Source organism: Tursiops truncatus, chromosome X (assembly GCF_011762595.2).
Source record: "Tursiops truncatus isolate mTurTru1 chromosome X, mTurTru1.mat.Y, whole genome shotgun sequence".
Taxonomy (NCBI): Eukaryota; Metazoa; Chordata; class Mammalia; order Artiodactyla; family Delphinidae; genus Tursiops; species Tursiops truncatus.
The window spans coordinates 87,834,712-87,854,494 of NC_047055.1; the positions used below are offsets into that span (position 1 = coordinate 87,834,712).

Sequence of the window (19,783 nt, forward strand, 5' to 3'; positions counted from 1 at the left end):
TCACCACCCACCATTAAGCCACACCAGCATCTTTGCTGTTCCTATGATATATTGCTCAGACTAGGCTTGGCACTTACTGTTCTCTCTGCTCAGAATACTAAAATTCCACATGGCTCTGTCTCTCTCACTTCACTGATGTTGGTGCACTAATGTTAACTTCCCCAAAGAGTCTTCTCTGACCACATTCCCCAAAAGCATAAACTCCATCACTGTCTGTCCTTCTTATCTTGAGTTGATTTTCTTTTCACCACCAAACACCATGTATTTGTTTGTTTCTGGTCTCTTTCCCTCATTAGACTGCAAGCTCCAGGAGAACAGAGATATTACTTTATTCACTACTGGATCCCCACACCTAGAATGTGACCAGCATATAGTTGACCTCATTTAGGATTTGGTAGATGACTAAATGAATGTATGAATGATTGCTTGACAACAGAAGGCATCCAAGGCAATGGAGGGAAGGAAGGCAATTGAGAATACTAAAGAGAGACAGACTAGCTAAGAATAAATGTCTAAGCTGAGGCAGGCAGGGAAAGATAAGAGTGGTAAATGACTACAAAAATTGAGATAAAATAGGAGAGAGCACTTAAGTGTGAGCATGATATTGGGATGTAGGATTTAGGTATCTAAAGCATGTAGACCTTTGTCCTCTGGTCATTTTCAAAGAGCAAGGGCCTCTGAAAAGAGATTCCTGAAAAACACTGCCCAAACTTAACCTTTGACCTGAATTCCTGAGCTCTTATTTTCCCTATTTTCCATATGTCTAGTTCTTGCTCACTCACCTGGGTAACCATGGCCTGAGGATTCCTCCTCTAATATCCACAGTTCTTCCCCTCGCTCCAACTTGAAGATCATCTCTGGTTTGGCCACGCAGAGGCCTGTTAATGGGAAATGGCACAGGACGTGGGCCAAGTTGTCTGAGCTTTAGGGCCTCTGATGGAGGAGAAAAGTGCATCTTCATGAGCTGCACAAGGAAGGGTGCCCATTGAAACCTTTCATTGGGGGAAGTGAGAACACACACACTCTTCCTGGTGCCCCAAACTGATAAATCATCTGTGACCCCTTGAATCTAGAACTAAAGTATCACTGAACTCTGCAAAGGCTGCCCAGGTTACAGCAACCAAGAAAGGAAACACATGCTACCAGGAGTTACATGGACAATAATCCTCACCCACAGACGCCAGGTTGCTGTAGTTCTCCAGCATCACATCCTTGTGCATGGTCCTCTGGGCAGGGTCCAGTCTGTACCACTCCTGTCGGGTAAAATCCACAGCCACGTCTTCAAATGACACAGATCCCTGTAACAACAATCTGCAATGATCAGAATGGGACACATGGAAAAGATGTGTGGGAACTAATTCTTTCAATAGAGCACTTTTTTTTTTTTTAATAGAGCACTTTTGACAGTTGACTAGAAAAAGCTACACTGGTGTCAATTGGAAAAAAAAAGCACAATGTGAGAGTTGTGAGTTAAGTTTTATTTGGGGCAAAATGAGGACTATAGCTCAGGAGACAGCCTCTCAGATAGCTCTGAGGAACTGCTCTGAAGAGGCAAGGGGGGAGGTCAGTATATATGTGATTTTGGTGAAGGGGGTACATGCAATTAAGCACACATCTTGGTAGAAGGTTGCTGCTAGTCAGAAGGAGCAGATGTCTCCGTTAATGGTTTTAGTGCTTTGCTAGATACGAGAAGATGCAAGAAATTGAGTTCAGAAAATTTTCTCCTGAAAATATCTAACTATCTGAAGGCCTGCTCTGCCAGTTTTTCCCAGAGCACAGAGTGTCTCATTCCTGATCTCCACCCTGAATTCCTTTCAGGGTATGTTGAAGGTCAGTGACTGCAGTGGCTAGTGACTTCATCCTTGTAGGGGCAGATAGCAAGTGACAATTTTTAGCTGGCACTGGAAACCTGACCCTTTCTTGCTTGATACTATACTTTGGGGGAGGAAAACACAGAACAGTCCTGCTAGTGTATTAATTTTTCAATTCATGGAGAAAAGACCACTGACTACTGAGTTAACACTCTGTGCCTGGACCTGTCCCAATTGCTGGGGAAACAAAGATAGAGTGCCTACTCTCAAGGAGCTCGTACCCCAATAAGGAGACTTGCACAGGCATGCCGTGTTTTACTACGCTTCACTTTATTGTGCTTCACAGATATCACGTTTTTTTACAAATTGAAGGTTTGTGGCAACCCTGCAATTGTCAGATGATGGTTAGCAATTTTTTTTTTTTCTGGTACGCGGGCCTCTCACTGTTGTGGCCTCTCCCGTTGCGGAGCACAGGCTCCGGACGTGCAGGCTCAGCGGCCATGGCCCATGGGCCCAGCCACTCCGCGGCATGTGGGATCCTCCCAGACCAGGGCACGAACCCGTGTCCCCTGCACCAGCAGGCGGACTCTCAACAACTGCACCACCAGGGAAGCCCGATGGTTAGCATTTTTAAGCAACAAAGTAATTTTTAATTAACGTATGTACATTGGTTTTTTTAAACATAATGTTATTGCACACTTAATAGACTACAGTATAATGTCAATGTAACTTTTATATGCACAGGGAAACCAAAAAATTCATGTGTCTCACTTTATTGCGATATTTTCTTTATTGCAGTGGTCTGGAACCAAACCTCCAATATTCCGGAGGTATGCCTAAATGTGAACACACACCTGCAATGAGATGTTATAGGAGCTATGCTGGACATGTGTACAGGGTGCAATGGGCTTTCACAAGGGATGGAATAAGTTTCCAACTTGTGTTATTGGGGAGGTAGAGCTTTGAATCCTTAAACAAGAATATAACCTCCCTCACGAATATGGGGCAGTAGTATGAGAAAAAGCAGGAAGACATGAAACACACATGGTGAGTTAGAGAACTATAAATAGCACAGTATGATAGGAAAACAGTGCTTTGGGCAGTGATGAGATAAAGGGCTATAGAGATATTCAGGGGCAGACAGTGGAGGGATTTTCACCTTTTTTTTTCTATCTATCATCAGTCTCCAAAATACTTGACTCTTTATATGATCAGAATATTTTCTGACCTTCCCACAATATAGTTAGATTTATAAGTTATACAGAAGTATTGTCAAGTAGGACAAAGGGAGAGAATATTACTCTCCCTTGAGAGTGAACAGCTGGGTTGATGAACAGCTGGGTTGAGGCTGGTGCCACATATTGAGATTAGCAAAACAGGAAAGACAGTGGGTTGGCAGAAGGGGAAATTGAGATAGATCTTGGACCTGAGCTGGAGTGTTTATGTCACATACTGATAGAGACGTCCAGCTGGAAGGTGCATATATGATGCTGGATCTGTGAGAGGAGGCTAGGATAGACGAAGGATTGAGAGGCAGTAGCATTTCAGCACTAGCTGAAGCCACCAGAATAAACTGGGTGGCTAAGAGAACACAGAGCTTGAGAGAGGCATCAAATACAGAGTCAGCAGGTACACCAATATGACATGAAGACTGAAAGGGGGTGGGAGGGGCTCTTGTGGGACAGAGAAAATGAGAGAAAGCCTCTTTTCTTTCTCATGCAGTCCTGCCCCAAAGTAAATCCCAGTGCCAAAGATGTAACCTTGCAGCAGCAGGCTCCTCAAACTCTAAAGGAGAGGAATCCTCTTCTTTGGCCAGAGGAATAGTGGTCTGAAGAGTATGGGAAGGATCTCCATTGCCTTTCTTCTAACCTCTCACCACTTGGCCTCAAGGGCAAACCTAGTTGCAGAAAGTGAGTGCCAGGATGGAGATGAAAGCCCCAACTGTCCAGCTAGAGGACCAAGATGGGGAAGCCCTGGGAACAGGGGTGCGGGGGTGATCGCCCTAACAATATAGCTTCAAAATACATGAAGCAAAACTGAAAGAAGAAATGGGACAATCCACAAATATGGCTGCCAACTTTCATCACCTCTCTTAGTGATGAGTGAAAATCAACAAAGATACAGAAAAACTGAACACCACCAATCATCCAAGGAATTGTAGAACATTTCACTCAAAAACTGAGATTAACTGTTTCTTCAAGTATACATGGAATATTCACCAAGCTAGACCATATCCTGGATCATAAAACAAACCTCAACACAATCAAAGGGCCCACTGGGTACCAAGGAAAATTGACTTGGAGCAATCAACTCTGAGATATATCCTAATTAAAACTATTAGAATTTAAAGGCAAAGAAAAATATTCCTCAGGGCCTCCAAGCAAAAGAATTAGATCAGCATCCATTTCTCAAAAACAACACAGAAAGCAAGGCAATAGTAGAACAGCACATTCAAGAAAATTAAGGAAAGAAAGTACAAACAAAGGAAACTATATCCAGCCAAGATACCCTTCAAGTATCAAGGCCGTCAGAAAAAGTTTTGAATAGGCCAGAATATGTGTGCCCTTCCTAAGGAATTTGCTAGAGCTTCACTGCTTAATATGGTAGCCACTAACCACATGTGGCTATTTGAGTTTAAATTTTGATGAATTAAAATGGAATAAAATTAAAAATTCAGTTCCTCAGTCACACTAAAGCACATTTCCAGTGCTCAGTAGCCACATGTGGCTGGTTACAGTACTGGACAGTACTGGACAGCACAGATACAGAACATTCCCATCACTGAAAGAAGTGTTACTGGATAGCACTATAGTAAACAATGAGCTTCAACCAAAAACAATGAATGGGAAAATTCTGGCAAAAGGACTGACAGTAAGCATTTCATATATTTAACGGTAAAGATAAGACTAAAATAAGGCTGGGGTCATGGGTTGAAGGATAATGTATACACATTAAGTGTTCTGACAAAGTAGAAAAAATACAACTAAAATATGGAGGAGAAGAGAAAGAAAGGGGGAAACTGAATAAGATCATTTACTGCTGCATAGGTAACAGAGGAGAGACAAATTAGATGGTAAAAGATTAATTTAAAAAAGGTAAATTGGGGCTTCCCTGGTGGTGCAGTGGTTGAGAGTCCGCCTGCTGATGCAGGGGACACGGGTTCGTACCCCGGTCCAGGAAGATTCCACATGCCGTGGAGCAACTAGGCCCGTGAGCCTCCGCGTCTGGAGCCTGTGCTCCGCAATAGGAGAGGCCACAACAGTGAGAGGCCCCACTTACCGAAAAAAAAAAAAAAGGTAAATTGGTAAAGCCATTATGGAAAACAGTGTTAAGATTACTCAAGTAATTAAAACTAGAACTACTGTATGATCCTGCAGTCCTGCTTCTGGGTATATGTCCAAAGGAAATGAAATCACTATGCCAAATAGGTATCTGCACTCCCATGTTCATTGCAACATTATTTGCAATAGCCAATATATGGAAATAACCTAAGTGTCCATTAGTGGATGAATGGATAAAAAAGATCTAGTATATATAGAGTGGAGTAGTATTCATCCATGAGAAAGAAGGAAATCCTGCCATTTTCAACAACATGGATGAACCTGGAGGACATTATGCTAAGTGAAATAAGTCAGACAGAAAGACAAATACTGTATGATCTCACTAATATGTGGAATCTAAAAAAAAAATTAAAAAGTCAAACTCAGAAGCAAAGAGTAGAATGGTGGTTACCAAGGGTATGGGGGAAATGAGGAGAGATGTTGGTCAAAGAGTATAAAGTTACATTTATGTAGGATGAATAAAGTCTAGAGATCTAATATACAAGCATGATGACTATACTTAACACTGTATTGAACAACGGAAATATACTAAGAGAGTAAATTTCAGGTGCACTCATCACACACAAAAATGGTAACTATGTAAGGAGATGATATGTTAATTAGCTTAACTGTAGGAATCATTTCACTATGTATATGTATATCAAATCATCATGCTGTACACCTTAAATATATACAATTTTATAAATAAATAAAAAGAAAATAAAAAGAAAGATAAAAGGGTTGACTAAGAGTACTATAAAAAGGATTAACACAAAGGTAACCACCAGCATAAAAATACAAGTCTTCCTAACTACCAAAAAAAGTTTAGAGGAAACAATAGAAAAAGAAACACAGTAAATATAACAAATACACACAGTAATTACATCATAAGATAAAATGAGAGAACTGAGAACATATTTGTATTATTTATATTACCAAACAGTAATACAAATAAATGTGAATAGGCTTACTTCATCTATTAAAATAAAAAGGTTTTCACATTGCCTTGTAAAGCAGAACCCAACACAATGCTGTATACAAGAGACATGCTTAAAATGGTCTTTCAAAAAGGCTAAAGTTAAAACGATGGGCAAAGATTTACCAAATGAAAACAATATAAAAGCAGGGATTGAAATCCTGATACCAGACAGAGTAGAATTCCAAAAGGATATAAGATAAAGTGGGATACTTCGTAATGTTACAAGCCCTGTTCACAATGAAGATATAACAATAAAGATATCTGTAAATATCTATGCACAAAGTAACACAGCAAAAGCCTACATAAGCTGAAAACTACAGAGAAACAAGAAGAAATAAAAGCTTTCTCTAATGGGAGACTTTTAAAGAGAGAGAGAAAGGCGGGGGAGGGAAGGAGGGAGAGAGGGAGAGAGAAGGAAAGAACAAAAGAAAGAAACACTATACCCAGATCATACAGAATATACTTTTTCTCAGGTGTACATGGAACATTCACAAAACTTGATCATACACTAGGGCACAAAGAAAACAATCTCGGTAAGTTCCTTAAAATTGAAATATTACAAGCAACATTGATCACAATCAATAAAGAAATTTAAGAACCAAAAATGGACAAGCTGATTCTAAAATTAATATAGAAATAAAACCACAAGACTTAGATTAGCCAGAGCAATTTTGAACAAGAAAAAAGTTAGAGGACTTACATTACCTCATTTCAAGACTTATAAAGCTACAGTTTTCAAAACAGTGTAGTATTTTTGTAAAGATATACATGAGAGGGACTTCCCTGGTGGTCCAGTGGGTAAGACTCCACGCTCCCAATGCAGGGGGCCCAGGTTCAATTCCTGGTCGGGGAACTAGATCCCGCATGCCGGAATGAAGATCCCGCGTTCCACAACTAAGAGCTGGCGCAGCCAAAATAAATAAATAAATATTTAAAAAAAGATATCCATGAGACAAAATAGAATTTAGAAATAGATTCACACATATATGATCAATTGATGTCTGACAAAGGTGTCAAGAATATTCAGTGGGGACCTCCTAGGGAAATGGAAATAAAAACAAAAATAAACAAATGGGACCTAATCAAACTTAAAAGCTTTTGCACAGCAAAGGAAACCATAAACAAGACCAAAAGACAACCCTCAGAATGGGAGAAAATATTTGCAAACGAAGTAACTGACAAAGGATTAATCTCCAAAATATACAAACAGCTCATGCAGCTCAATATCAAAAAAACAAACAACCCAATCCAAACATGGGCAGGAGACCTAAATAGACATTTCTCCAAAGAAGACACACAGATGGCCAACAAACACATGAAAGGATGCTCAGCATCACTAATCATTAGAGAAATGCAAATCAAAACTACAATGAGGTATCACCTCACACCAGTCAGAATGGCCATCATCAAAAGATCTAAAAACAATAAATGCTGGAGAGGGTGTGGAGAAAAGGGAACCCTCTTGCACTGTTGGTGGGAATGTAAATTGATACAGCCACTATGGAGGTTCCTTAAAAAACTAAAAATAGAACAAGCATATGACCCAGCAATCCCACTACTGGGCATATATCCTGAGAAAACCATAATTCAAAAAGAGTCATGTACCACAATGTTCATTGCAGCACTATTTATAAAAGCCAGGACATGGAAGCAACTAAGTGTCCATCGACAGATGAATGGATAAAGAAGATGTGGCACATATATACAATGGAATATTACTCAGCCATAAAAAGAAACGAAATTGAGTTATTTGTAGGGAGGTGGATGGACCTAGAGTCTGTCATACAGAGTGAAGTAAGTCAAAAAGAGAAAAACAAATACCATATGTTAACACATATATATGAAATCTAAAAAAAAATAAATGGTTCTGATGAACGTAGGGGCAGAACAGGAATAAAGACACAGACGTAGAGAATAGACTTGAGGACACGGGGGTGAGGGGAAGGGGAAGCTGGGATGAAGTGAAAGAGCAGCATTGACATATATACACTACCAAATGTAAAATAGATAGCTAGTGGGAAGCAGATGCATAGCACAAGGAGATCAGCTCAGTGCTTTGTCACCACCTAGAGGGGTGGGATAGGGAAGGTGGGAGAGAGACGCAATAGGGAGGAGATATGGGGATATATGTATACGTATTGCTGATTCACTTTGTTATACAGGAGAAACTAACACAACATTGTAAAGCAATTACACTCCAATAAAGATGTTAAAAAAAAAGAATATTCAGTGGGGAAAGGATACTCTTCTCAACAAATGTCTCTGGAACAATCAATCAGTCATATCCAGAAAAACTTCAGAATTCCTGAGGGATAGTTACTGAACTGTTAAGACTGGTTATCTCCAGAAGGTGAGATTATGAGGACTCTTCAAATTAAAATTTTTATGTTTCTGATCATTTAGTTAAGGTAGTGTCCGTCAGTTTTCTCCACTGCAAAGTTACAAATTTTCCCTATGTAATTAATGAGCAATGTGTAGGAACATACCTTGAAACTACGTAAATGTATTGTTCCTCATTAAACTTTCATCCGATAGCTTTGGCATCCACCAATGATTCTTGCTTGGCTTAATTATTACCAACTAGAATGGTTGCAAAAGGTTATTTTTCTAACTCCATCATTCTTTCCACATTACTAGTTGCCACTAGACCTTAAGGAAGGGCTTTTCCTTTCTCCCTCGTTCATACATTTACTATCAGTATGGACTCAAGGTTTATCTTAGTCTTCAGCCAGGCTCAACACCCAGCTGAGTACCCAAAGGCCATATGCACATATGTGGGTAAATGGCCAGAGGGCAGAGAAGAAAGTTTTCTGGGACTCTGACATGGAAGAATAATGCACTGTGATTCCAAAATCTGTTGGTCAAGTCCTAACAGGGGCCACAGTTAGATTAAAAGGATATAGGGATGCAACAGTTGATGGAATTAAGGTGAAAATCTGCATGAAAATGGGAATATTTGAATAGACTTTATGTGAACTGTACCTCCTTCATCTAAATGTATTCCTGAGATGGATATTTATGTCTGACTGGGGAATACTTCTCCTACGTAGTATTATAAAACAAGAGGAGTATAAGTTCATCCCTTGGCCAGTATTAATTGCACATCATAAATGAGAATCTTTATAATTGCCTAAGCTCATACAAGTTGTTATTTTGAAGCAGTGTAGAAAATGTGGTGGACAAAAAAAGTTACCATTTTAATTAATGACATGTTAGAAGCTGGAGTGCTGGTCCAACAAATTCTCTTAGAATAGCCCTGAGTGGTCCATGAAAAAGGCGGATGGCTCAGGGAGACTAACAGCAGATCATCAAGGCTTAAATAAATTAGTATCACCTAATAGCATCAGTACTTCCTGATATGGTTTCAACAGTGGAAAAAATACAGGAAGTTAAAGGAGACTGGTTCTCAGTGACTGATCCTGCAAATGCTTTTTTCCCTATCTCAATATAGGAAGAGTCAACTACAGTTTGCTTTCATGTGGGAAGGATCCTAATTTACATTTACTGTACTGTCAAAATGTTATTTGAATTCACCAGCTGTCATAATTCAACTGTCATAATTTGGTTAGAAGGGATTTAGACTTAATGCAGGTCCCAAGTATAATAATATACTACATTGATGATATGATAATACTGGAAACTGAAGATCGAACAAGGACTGACTTAAATGCAACAGTGACACATATGATCAACAGAAGCTAGTTGATAAATCCAACAAAATCTAAGGGCCCACTCAAATGGTGAAATTCTTAGGAATACCCTTGGCAGGAGCCACATGTGACATTCCACAGGCAACAAAAATGAAGTGTTGTTGCCTACCTTTGGTACTAAGAAGAAACACAGCCCATGATTGGATTACATGGATTTTTCAGGATGCATGGTCCACATCTGCAAACATTGCTAGCTCCTCTCTATAAAATGACCCAAAAGAAGGCCATATTTGTATAAGGGCCTGAAAAAAAGTAAGCTGTGTCTGAATTGCAAAAAGCGGTAGCTCTCTTGATATCTTTGGGCATCATGAATGGAATGTTGCTGACAACAGGCAAAAGTGGAATTCAAGAGGGAATCTTATGCTAGAGAAAGAAACATTGTTGCAATAATTCAATTCTGTCTTTTTTTTTTTTTTTTTGCAGTACGCAGGCCTCTCACTGTTGTGGCCTCTCCCATTGCGGAGCACAGGCTCCGGACACGCAGGCTCAGCGGCCATGGCTCACGGGCCCAGCCGCTCCGCGGCATGTGGGATCTTCGGACTGGGGCATGAACCGTGTCCCCTGCATCGGCAGGCAGACTCTCAACCACTGTGCCACCAGGGAAGCCCCAATTCTGACTTCTTGATGGTTCTTCCTTTATAAATCAGTTTCCTCTGGATGCTCCTTGAGAAAAAGCATGGCAGTTTACTGCACAGGCAGAAAGACCAACTACATCCATGGTGCACTCTTCCAGTGGAGACATTTGGACACTGTTGGGGATGGTACTTTATCCATGCCACGTCATCTGGACATTGATTAGCAATTTCTTATTTGGTAATGCTCCTCCTGCACAGACTTCTTTGATAAGAACATCATCAGAACTCTCAAATTGTGCACCATCTAGCAACTCAGAAAAAAAGAGAACCAGCCAGAAAGGAGTGTCGGAAAAGCATGGGGAAGACTTCAAAAAGGAAGGGAGACAGATTAAGGACTCAATGATGGTAAAGATGAAAACACTTGGAATGCAAATTCTACTCAACAGATGTAGTGAGACTAGAACAATACGTGCAATAATCATTGCATTTCTCTTACAATTTAATTCAACTAAAATTCTACTGGGATGTAGGATTGCTTTATGTTTTCCAACTAATCTTTATTTTAAAGTGTCTCTTTAATCCTGCTTAGTGGGTGTGGGTTAAAACTGTCTAACTCAGAAAAGTCAAGAGAGAAAATAACGATGAACTGGTTGCAAAGTCCCTGCATATGGCAACCAACTGTTAGAAGCCTAAAGAATCTAAAGGTCTTATATATAAAATAGATAAATAAGGTCCTACTGTATAGCAAGGGAACTATATTCAGTATCTTGTAGTAGCCTATAATGAAAAAGCATATATATACATATATATATATATATATGTATAACCGAATCACTTTGCTGTACACCAGAAACTAACACAACATTGTAAATCAAACTATACTTCAATTTTTTTCAAAAAAGAATCTAAAGGTCTGACACAACTACCTTCCATCAACTTTCTTATGTAGTATTTTATGTACCCAGTATCCCTATGCTCTCAGATGGCATGCTTTGTTTAGAAGTATTTTGGTCAAAAACTCTTAAGCCCACACAAGTAACTGGTATATCACTGAGTAACTTGACTTTGGGTCAGATGCATTTTAATTACCCAATCAGAGGATAATTAATGTTCACCCTTTCTCTTATCACTCATTAACTGTAAGCAAAATCTTATAGGTTTTAATCTTACTTACTGAATGAAAAAAATATTTTCAAAAAGAGAAAGAGCCATAGGAGTCCTGTAATAGCATTTATGACAAAGTTGTAATTGAAGATACTGTTTCCATCATCCATATGAAGATCCATCAAAAGATTTCTTAACTCTCGAGTATCAGGAAAGCTTTACTATAGAGGAATTATCGATTTCTCTGTGGGGGTGTTGAAATTCATGTGTTTGATTGGACTTCTAACTCTGTTATGTCGTCCCAGAATACCAGAGATAAATCTAGACTTCGAAGTTTCTAATTGTGTAGGATTGTTGACCAACATGGCTACATTCTAAAACTTGTTTTGATATCCTCTTCTTTTTATTTCCCTTCCTTTTATCCTAATATTTGTCTATTTATACTTAGAAGCGCCCTAAAAACCACAGGAAAACAAAATTAATAAGTAAATAAATGAACAAATAAAAACTGGCTGGAGATGTGGCCATCTCTAACTCTTTTTTGGAAGATCTGGGAAGGAAGAGCTGGAGAGGGGTAGAGCACTGATCAGGAAAAAGTGACATGCATTGCCCAGAATCATCAGCCTCCAAACAGTATTACTGTTTAGTGTGAAGAGGAAGATTTTTCACTGTCATCCACTGAATTCCTTACAATTTAGTGAACCCTCTCCTGTAACACAAAAATTCAATTTCCCAAAAAATATCTTTAACAAATAATCATGGATGTATGTAAAGAAACAAATCGAGGAGTTTCACCATCAAATTGTCAATTATAATGAAAACTTACCACCATTGCCAGTGCTCAAAGGATGGAGTGCTATGTAACCACTAAAATTATGTAGAAAATTATTTCTGGACATGGAAAAATATCTAACACTCCCAATGTTTCTTTTTTTTAGAAAAGGCAACCATTCTTATTAGTTTTACTTCATTTGCCATTATTTGTTATATTATAGGATAAACCAAGAAAGTAATTGTGTTAATGTCATTATAACACCTCCACCAAAAAAAGATATGTAAGTATAATAGCAAAGAAGTAAAAGTTCTGTAATTTTAATCTGAACTGGAAATGAGCTTTGTGGTTTTTTTTCTCTCTTAAGAAGTAGGCTGATTTCTGCTTCTGGGAAAATAGAGTAAATATACTTCTCCCCATTCCTCCTGCTAAGTATGACTAAAAACTCTGAACACCATATACAAAACAAAGTTGTAATTCAAAAAAATACATGCATCCTAATGTTCATAGCAGCACTATTTACAATAGTCAAGACACAGAAGCATCTTGTATCCATCAACAGATGAATGGATAAAAAAGATGTGGTGTGTATATATATATATATATACACACACACACACACACATATATATGTAGTGCCACTTGGTACTGATGAGGTGACGCCCTCTCTTCCCCAGCTGGAGTGAAGTCAGAGGAAGCCAGCTAAAACAGGTTTAAATAAGAACAAGATTCTCATAGCATAATACCAAAAATGCCTAGGTTTCAATTGACAATCACTCATATCAAGAACCAGAAAAAATCTCAAACTGAATGAAAAAAAATCGATAGGTATCAAGACTGACATAACAGAGATAATTATCCAACAAAGATTTTGAATCAGTCATCACAAAAACGCTTCAGTGAGCATGTCTCAGGAAAAAAACAGAAGATATAAAGAAGACCCAAATGGAAATTTTTAGACCTAAAAACACAATAACTAAAATTAAAAACTCAATGGGTGGGGGCTTCCCTGGTGGTGCAATGGTTAAGAATCCCCTGCCAATGCAGGGGACACGGGTTTCAGCCCTGGTCCAGGAAGATCCCACATGCCATGGAGCAACTAAGCCCATGCACCACAACTACTGAGCCTGCGCTCTAGAGCCCGCAAGCCACAATTACTGAGGCCCACATGCCACAACTACTGAAGCCTGTGTGCCTAGAGCCTGCGCTCTGCAGCAAGAGAAGCCATTGCAATGAGAAGCCCTCGCACAGCAACGAAGAGTAGCCCCCGCTCGCCACAACTAGAGAAAGCCCATGCACAGTAACAAAGACCCAACACAGCCAAAAAATAAATCAAAAACAAAAACACACAAAAAACCTCAATGGATGGCCTCAACAACAGAACAGATGGGACAGAGGAAAGACTCAGTGAAATGGAACACAGAAGAATAGAAATTACCCAGACAAAATTGACTGGAAAAATACTGCCTCAGGGACCTGTGGGACTGTAGCAAAAGAACCAACATTCATGTTATCAGAACACAAAAAGGAAAGGAGAAAGAGGATGGGGCTTTAAAAGTACATGAAGAAATAATGGCTGAAAACATCCCAATTTGGCAAAAGACATAAATTTACAGATTCAAGAAACAGAGCAATCCCCAAATAGGATAAAACCAAAGAAATCCACACCAAGACACATCCTTAAACTTCTGAAAACTAAATATTAAAATATATGTACTGAGGGACTTCCCTGGTGGTCCAATGGTAAAGATCCACCTTGCAATGCAGGGAACGTGGGTTCGATCCCTAGTCAGCAAACTAAGATCCCACAGGCTGTGGGCAACTAAGCCCGCATGCCACAACTACTGAGTTCGTGCATCTCAGCTAGAGCCTGCATGCCACAAACTACAGGGCCCATGTGCTCTGGAACCAGTGCACCACAACTACAGGGCCCACGCACCCTGGAGCCTGTGTGCCACAACTAGAGAAGAGAAAACCCACAAGCCACAGCTAGAGAGAAGCCCACACACCACAATGAAGAGCCTCCGCACCACAACAAAAGATCGCACTTGCCTCAACGAAGATCCCACGTGCTGCAACTAAGACCCGACACAGCCAAAAATAAATAAAATAAATAAATAAATCTTTAAAAAATAAAATAAAATATATGCACTGAAAGCCATGAGAGAGAAACAACACCTTACAAAAACAATGTGAATGACAGCAGATTTCACATCAGAAACCACAGATGCCATAGGAGGTAGCATAACATTTTTCAAGTGCTGAAAGAAAGAACTGTCAAGACAGAATCCTATATCTAATGAAAATATCTTTCAGGAATGAAGGAGAAATAAAGACATTCTCAAATCAAGGAAAACTAATAGAATTTGTCACCAGCAGACTTACCTTAAAAGAATGGCTAAAGGAAATTCCCTAAATAGAAAATGAAAGATAAAATAAAGAATCTTGGAACACCACAAAGTAAGAAAGAATACAGTAAATGAAAATGTGGGTAAGTGCAATAGACTTTCCTTCCCCTCTGGAGTTTTTAAATTACATTTGACAATTAAAGGAAAAATGTTAACACTGTTTGATCTGGTTCTAAATGTATGTAGACAAGAATATTTAAGACAATGATAAACAGGAGACTGCAAAGGGGATTAAAGGGAGGCAAGGTTTCTACATTTCACTCAAACTGGCAAAATGATGATAGCAATAGACAATGATAAGTTATGTGTATATAATGTAATATCTAGAGCAACCATTAAATGAACTATACAAAGAAATACACTCAAAAACACTATATGTAAATCAAAATGGAATTCTAAAATATGCTCAAGAAACTGATAGGAAGACAGGGAAAAATAAAACAGAAAACAAAGCAGAGAGAACAAACAGAAAAGAAAAATAGTAAATGTAGGCCTAACATATCATTAATTTCATTAAATGTGAATGGGCTAACTACACCAAATAAAAGACAGAGACTCATAGAAAGGATTAAAAACATGACTCAACTGTATAGTATCTAAAAGAAAGTCACTTCAAATATAGCAATATAGGCAGGTTGAAGGAAAAAGTATGGAAAAAGATATATCATGCAAACATTAATTAAAAGAAAGCAGAAGTATTGTCCACTATACCTCAATAAAGCTAGAAGCATGAGTAGCTATATTAATATCAGATAAATTAGAATTTAGAAAAAAAATTACCAGACACAGAGATATATAATGATAAAAAAGTCAATCCATCAAGAAAAACAAAGCAATTCTAAATGTGTATGCAGCAAACACAGAAGCAAAAGCTGATAAACTGAAAGAAGTAGACAAATTATAGTTGGAAACTTCAACACCCCTTCTCTCAACAATTTACAGAACAGCTAAACAGAAAATGAGGCATTCTCAACAACACAATGACCCAACAGGATCTAACTGACACTTACAGAACACACCACCCAACAACAGCAGAATACACACTCCTTTCAAGTGTCCATGGAACATATAGCATATATTGGGCCGTAAAACAAACCCCAACAATTTTAGAAGAATTGAAATTATACAAGCATTTTTTCTGACTACACTGGAATCAAACTAAAATCAATAACAGAAAGATAACAAGAAAATTCCATACACTTAGAAATGAAACAATACACTTCTAAATAATCCATGGTTCAAAGAGGAAGTCTAAAGGAAATCCAAAAAATACAATGAACTGAATGAAAATGAAAAAAAATACATATTTACAATTTGTGGAACACATCTAAAGCATTGCTGAGAGGAAAATATACAGTACTAAATGCATACATTTGAAAGAGGAAAGTCTCAAATCAAAGATTTAAGGTCCCACACCAAAAACCTAGAAAAAAAGACCATATTGAGGATAAGTTAAGAGTACAAACTTGGAACTAGTAGATGAGTAAGTCCAAGAGAGCTAATGCACAGAATAGTGATTATAGCCAACAATACTGTATTATACAAAGTTGCTAAGAGACTAGATCTTAAACTGTTACTGCCACAAAAAAGAAATGATAATTATGTGATGTGATTGAGGTGTTTGCTAATGCTACAGGGGTAATCGTATTGCAGTATATAAATGTATCACGTCAACACATTGTCACTTGGTTTTTTTTTTTTTTTTTGGCTGCACAGGACAGCTTGCAGGATCTCAGCTCCCCCATCACGGATTGAACCCAGGCTGCAGCAGTGAAAGCCTGGAATCCTAACCACTAGGCCACCAGGGAACTCCCAACACATTGTCACTTTAAACTTACATAACGTTATATGCCAATTATATTTCAATTTAAAAATAAAGAAAAAAAGACCCAAAATAAACCCAGAGCACACAGAGGGAAGAAAATAATAGAAAAGAAGAGAAATTAATGAAGCTGAACAGAAAAACAATAGATAAAAGTCAATTAAACAAAGAGCTGGTTCTTTGAAAATATCAATAAAATTGATAAACTTTTAGTAAGATTGACAAAAAAAAAAAAGAGAAAGGACACAAATTACCAATATCAGGAATGAAACAATGAATATCACTACAGACCCAGCAGACATCAAAAGAGAAATTACTATGAACAATTCTACACTTATAACTTAGATGAAATGAACCAATTCTTCAAAAAACACAAACGACCACAAGTCGTCCAATATGAAATAGATAATTTAAGTAGCCCTGTACTATTAAGGAAAATTTATCCATAATTTAAAACTCATAAAAGAATCTAAAAAGAATGGACATATGTATAACTGATTCACTTTGCTGTACAGCAGAAACTAACACATTTTAAATCAGCTATACTCCAATAAAAGTTTTTTAAAATAAAAAATAAACTCACCCAAAGAAAGATATCTCTGGCCAGATGGTTTCCCTGGAGAATTTTACCAAACTTTTAATGAAGAATTAACACAATTACATAATCTCCTACAGGAAACAGAAGAGGAGGTAATTCTTTCAAACTCATTCTATGAAGCTAGTATTTCCTAGGATAGGTGAAAAGGGGCCCCCCAAATATATCCACATCCTAATCCTTGGAATCTATAATATCACCTTACATGGCAAAAATAAAAAGGTCTTTGCAGATGTGATTAAGGATCTTCCGATAAGGAGAGTATCTTGTATATCCAGGTGGGTTCTCAATGTGATCACATGTATCCTTACAAGAGGGAGGCAAAAGAAGATTTGATGCACACAGAGCCAGTGATGTGAAGACAGTAGAGAGATATTTGAAGATGCTGGCCATGAAGAATGAAGGGATGAAGTCGACAATCCAAGGAATAGCTGCAGGCCCCCAAAAGCTGAAGAGGCAAGAAACAGATTCTCCCCCAGAGCCTCTGCAGTGAGTAAAGCCCTGTCAACACCTTGATTTTGGCCCAGGGATGCTTATTTGGATTTCTGGCCTTTAGAACTATGAGAGAATAAATTTTTGCTGCTGTTTTAAAGCCACCAAGTTTGTGGTAATTTGTTGCAGCAACCACATGAAACTAACACCTTCCCTGATTACAAAACTGGATGAATATTATTATAAAAAAAGAAAACTACACAGCAATATCATTCATGAATATAGAGGCAAAATTTCTTGACAAAAATATTAGCAACTATAATTCATTAATATATTAAAGGAATTATATACCATGACCAATTATGGTTTATTCCAGGGATGTAAGGCAGGTTCAAATATTCAAAAATCAATCCATATACTCCACCATGTTAACAGGATTTTAAAAATCACATGATTGTATCAATCAATATAGAAAAAGCACTTGAAAAAATCCAACACTCATTCCTGCAAAAAACCAGAATAGAAAGAGAAATACAGAGGAACACCCTCAATTTGATAAACAGCATATAAAACAAAACTACAGCTAACATTATACTTCATGATAAAAGACTGAAGACCAAGAGCAAGGCAAGGATGTCTATTCTCATGACTCTTATTCAACATAGTGCTGGAAGTTCTAACCATTACAATAAGGCAAGAAATGGAAATGAAAGGCATACAGAATACAAAGGAAGAAATTAAACTGTCCCTATTTCCAGATGAAAAGGTCACAGAAAGCATAGAAAAACATACAAAAACCAAGTGTTTTTCTATATGTTAGCAGTGAAAACGTGGACTCCAAAATAAAAAATATGAAATCATTGATAATTACTCAGAAGTATGAAACACTTACGTAAAACCTACAAAACTAAACGTTGCAGTAATTAAATTGTTGTTTACTTATTTGCAGTAAGTTCACTCTTGCAGTAAGTAAATACTGCAACACACTAGCAATCTTGAGAAAGAAGAACAAAGCTGGAGGCATTACACTACTGATTTAAAACCCTTGAACAATGCGGGATTAGGGGCATTGACCCTCTGCACAGTTTGAAAGTCCATGTATACTTATAGTTGGCCCACCATATACTTCGTTCCCCCTTATCCCCAGTTTCTCTGTATCCACAGATTCAACCAACTGTAGATCGTGTAGTACTGTATTATTTACTATTTGAAAATAATCCACATATAAGTGGATCCACACAGTTCAAACCTGTGTTGTTCCAAGGTCAACTATATATTACAAAGCTACAGTAATCAAACGTATGGTAGAAACTATCACTCAAAAAGTTACATGCACCCCAATGTTTCACTGTCGCACTATTTACAATAGCCAAGACATGGAAGCAACCTAAATGTCCATCGACAGATGAATTGATAAAGAAGATGTGGTATAATATACAATGGAATATTACTCGCCATAAAAAGAATCAGATAATGCCATTTGCACAACATAGATGGACCTGGGAAATTATAACACTAAGTGAAGTAAGCCAACAAAGACAAATACCATATGATATCACTTATATGTGGAATCTAAAAAAGACACAGGGAGTTCCTGGTGCCTAGTGGTTAGGATTCAGTGCTTTCACTGCCGTGGCCTGGGTTCATCCCTGGTGGGGTAACCTGAGATCCTGCAGCCTGGTGGTGCAGCCAAAAAACAAACAGACAGATACAAATGAACTTATTACAAAACAGAAACAGACTCACAGACAACATAAAACAAACTTATGGTTACCTTATGGTTACTTGTGGTTACCTCACCCTTTACCAAGGGGAAAGGGGGGAAGGGATAAATTAGGAGTTTGGGATTAACATATACACACTACTTCTACATAAAATAGATAACCAACAAGGAACTACTGTATCGCACAGGAACTACTATACTCAATATTTTGTAAACCTATAAGGAAAGAAATCTAAAAAATTTATATATATAGAGATATTATATATATATTATATATATATATCTATATTATATATATATATATATACCTGAATCACTGTGTTGTACACTGAAACTATACGAACATTTTAAATCAACTATACTTCAATTAAAAAAATAAAACTAATAAATAAATTTAGTGAAAAAAAACCCAGTATTGGTACTGGCATAAAAACAGACACAACAACAACAGAACAGAATAAAGGAGCCCAGGATAAACCGATGCATCTATGGTCAATTAATTTATGACAAAAGGATCCAAGAATATACAATG

At 37.8% G+C, this 19,783-nt stretch overlaps 1 protein-coding gene across 1 annotated transcript in view; it reads right to left on the reverse strand.

Annotated features, from left to right (window-relative positions):
• ZNF157 (zinc finger protein 157) overlaps positions 1 to 19,783 on the reverse strand; it is a 47,214-nt gene that overhangs the window by 5,450 nt on the left and 21,981 nt on the right. Inside the window, exons 3-4 of the mRNA XM_073798937.1 lie at positions 1,172 to 1,311; positions 783 to 878 (exon numbers count right to left, since the gene is read on the reverse strand). Coding sequence (XP_073655038.1) covers positions 783 to 878; positions 1,172 to 1,311 — 236 coding nt within the window. The remainder of the gene's footprint in view (positions 1 to 782; positions 879 to 1,171; positions 1,312 to 19,783) is intronic.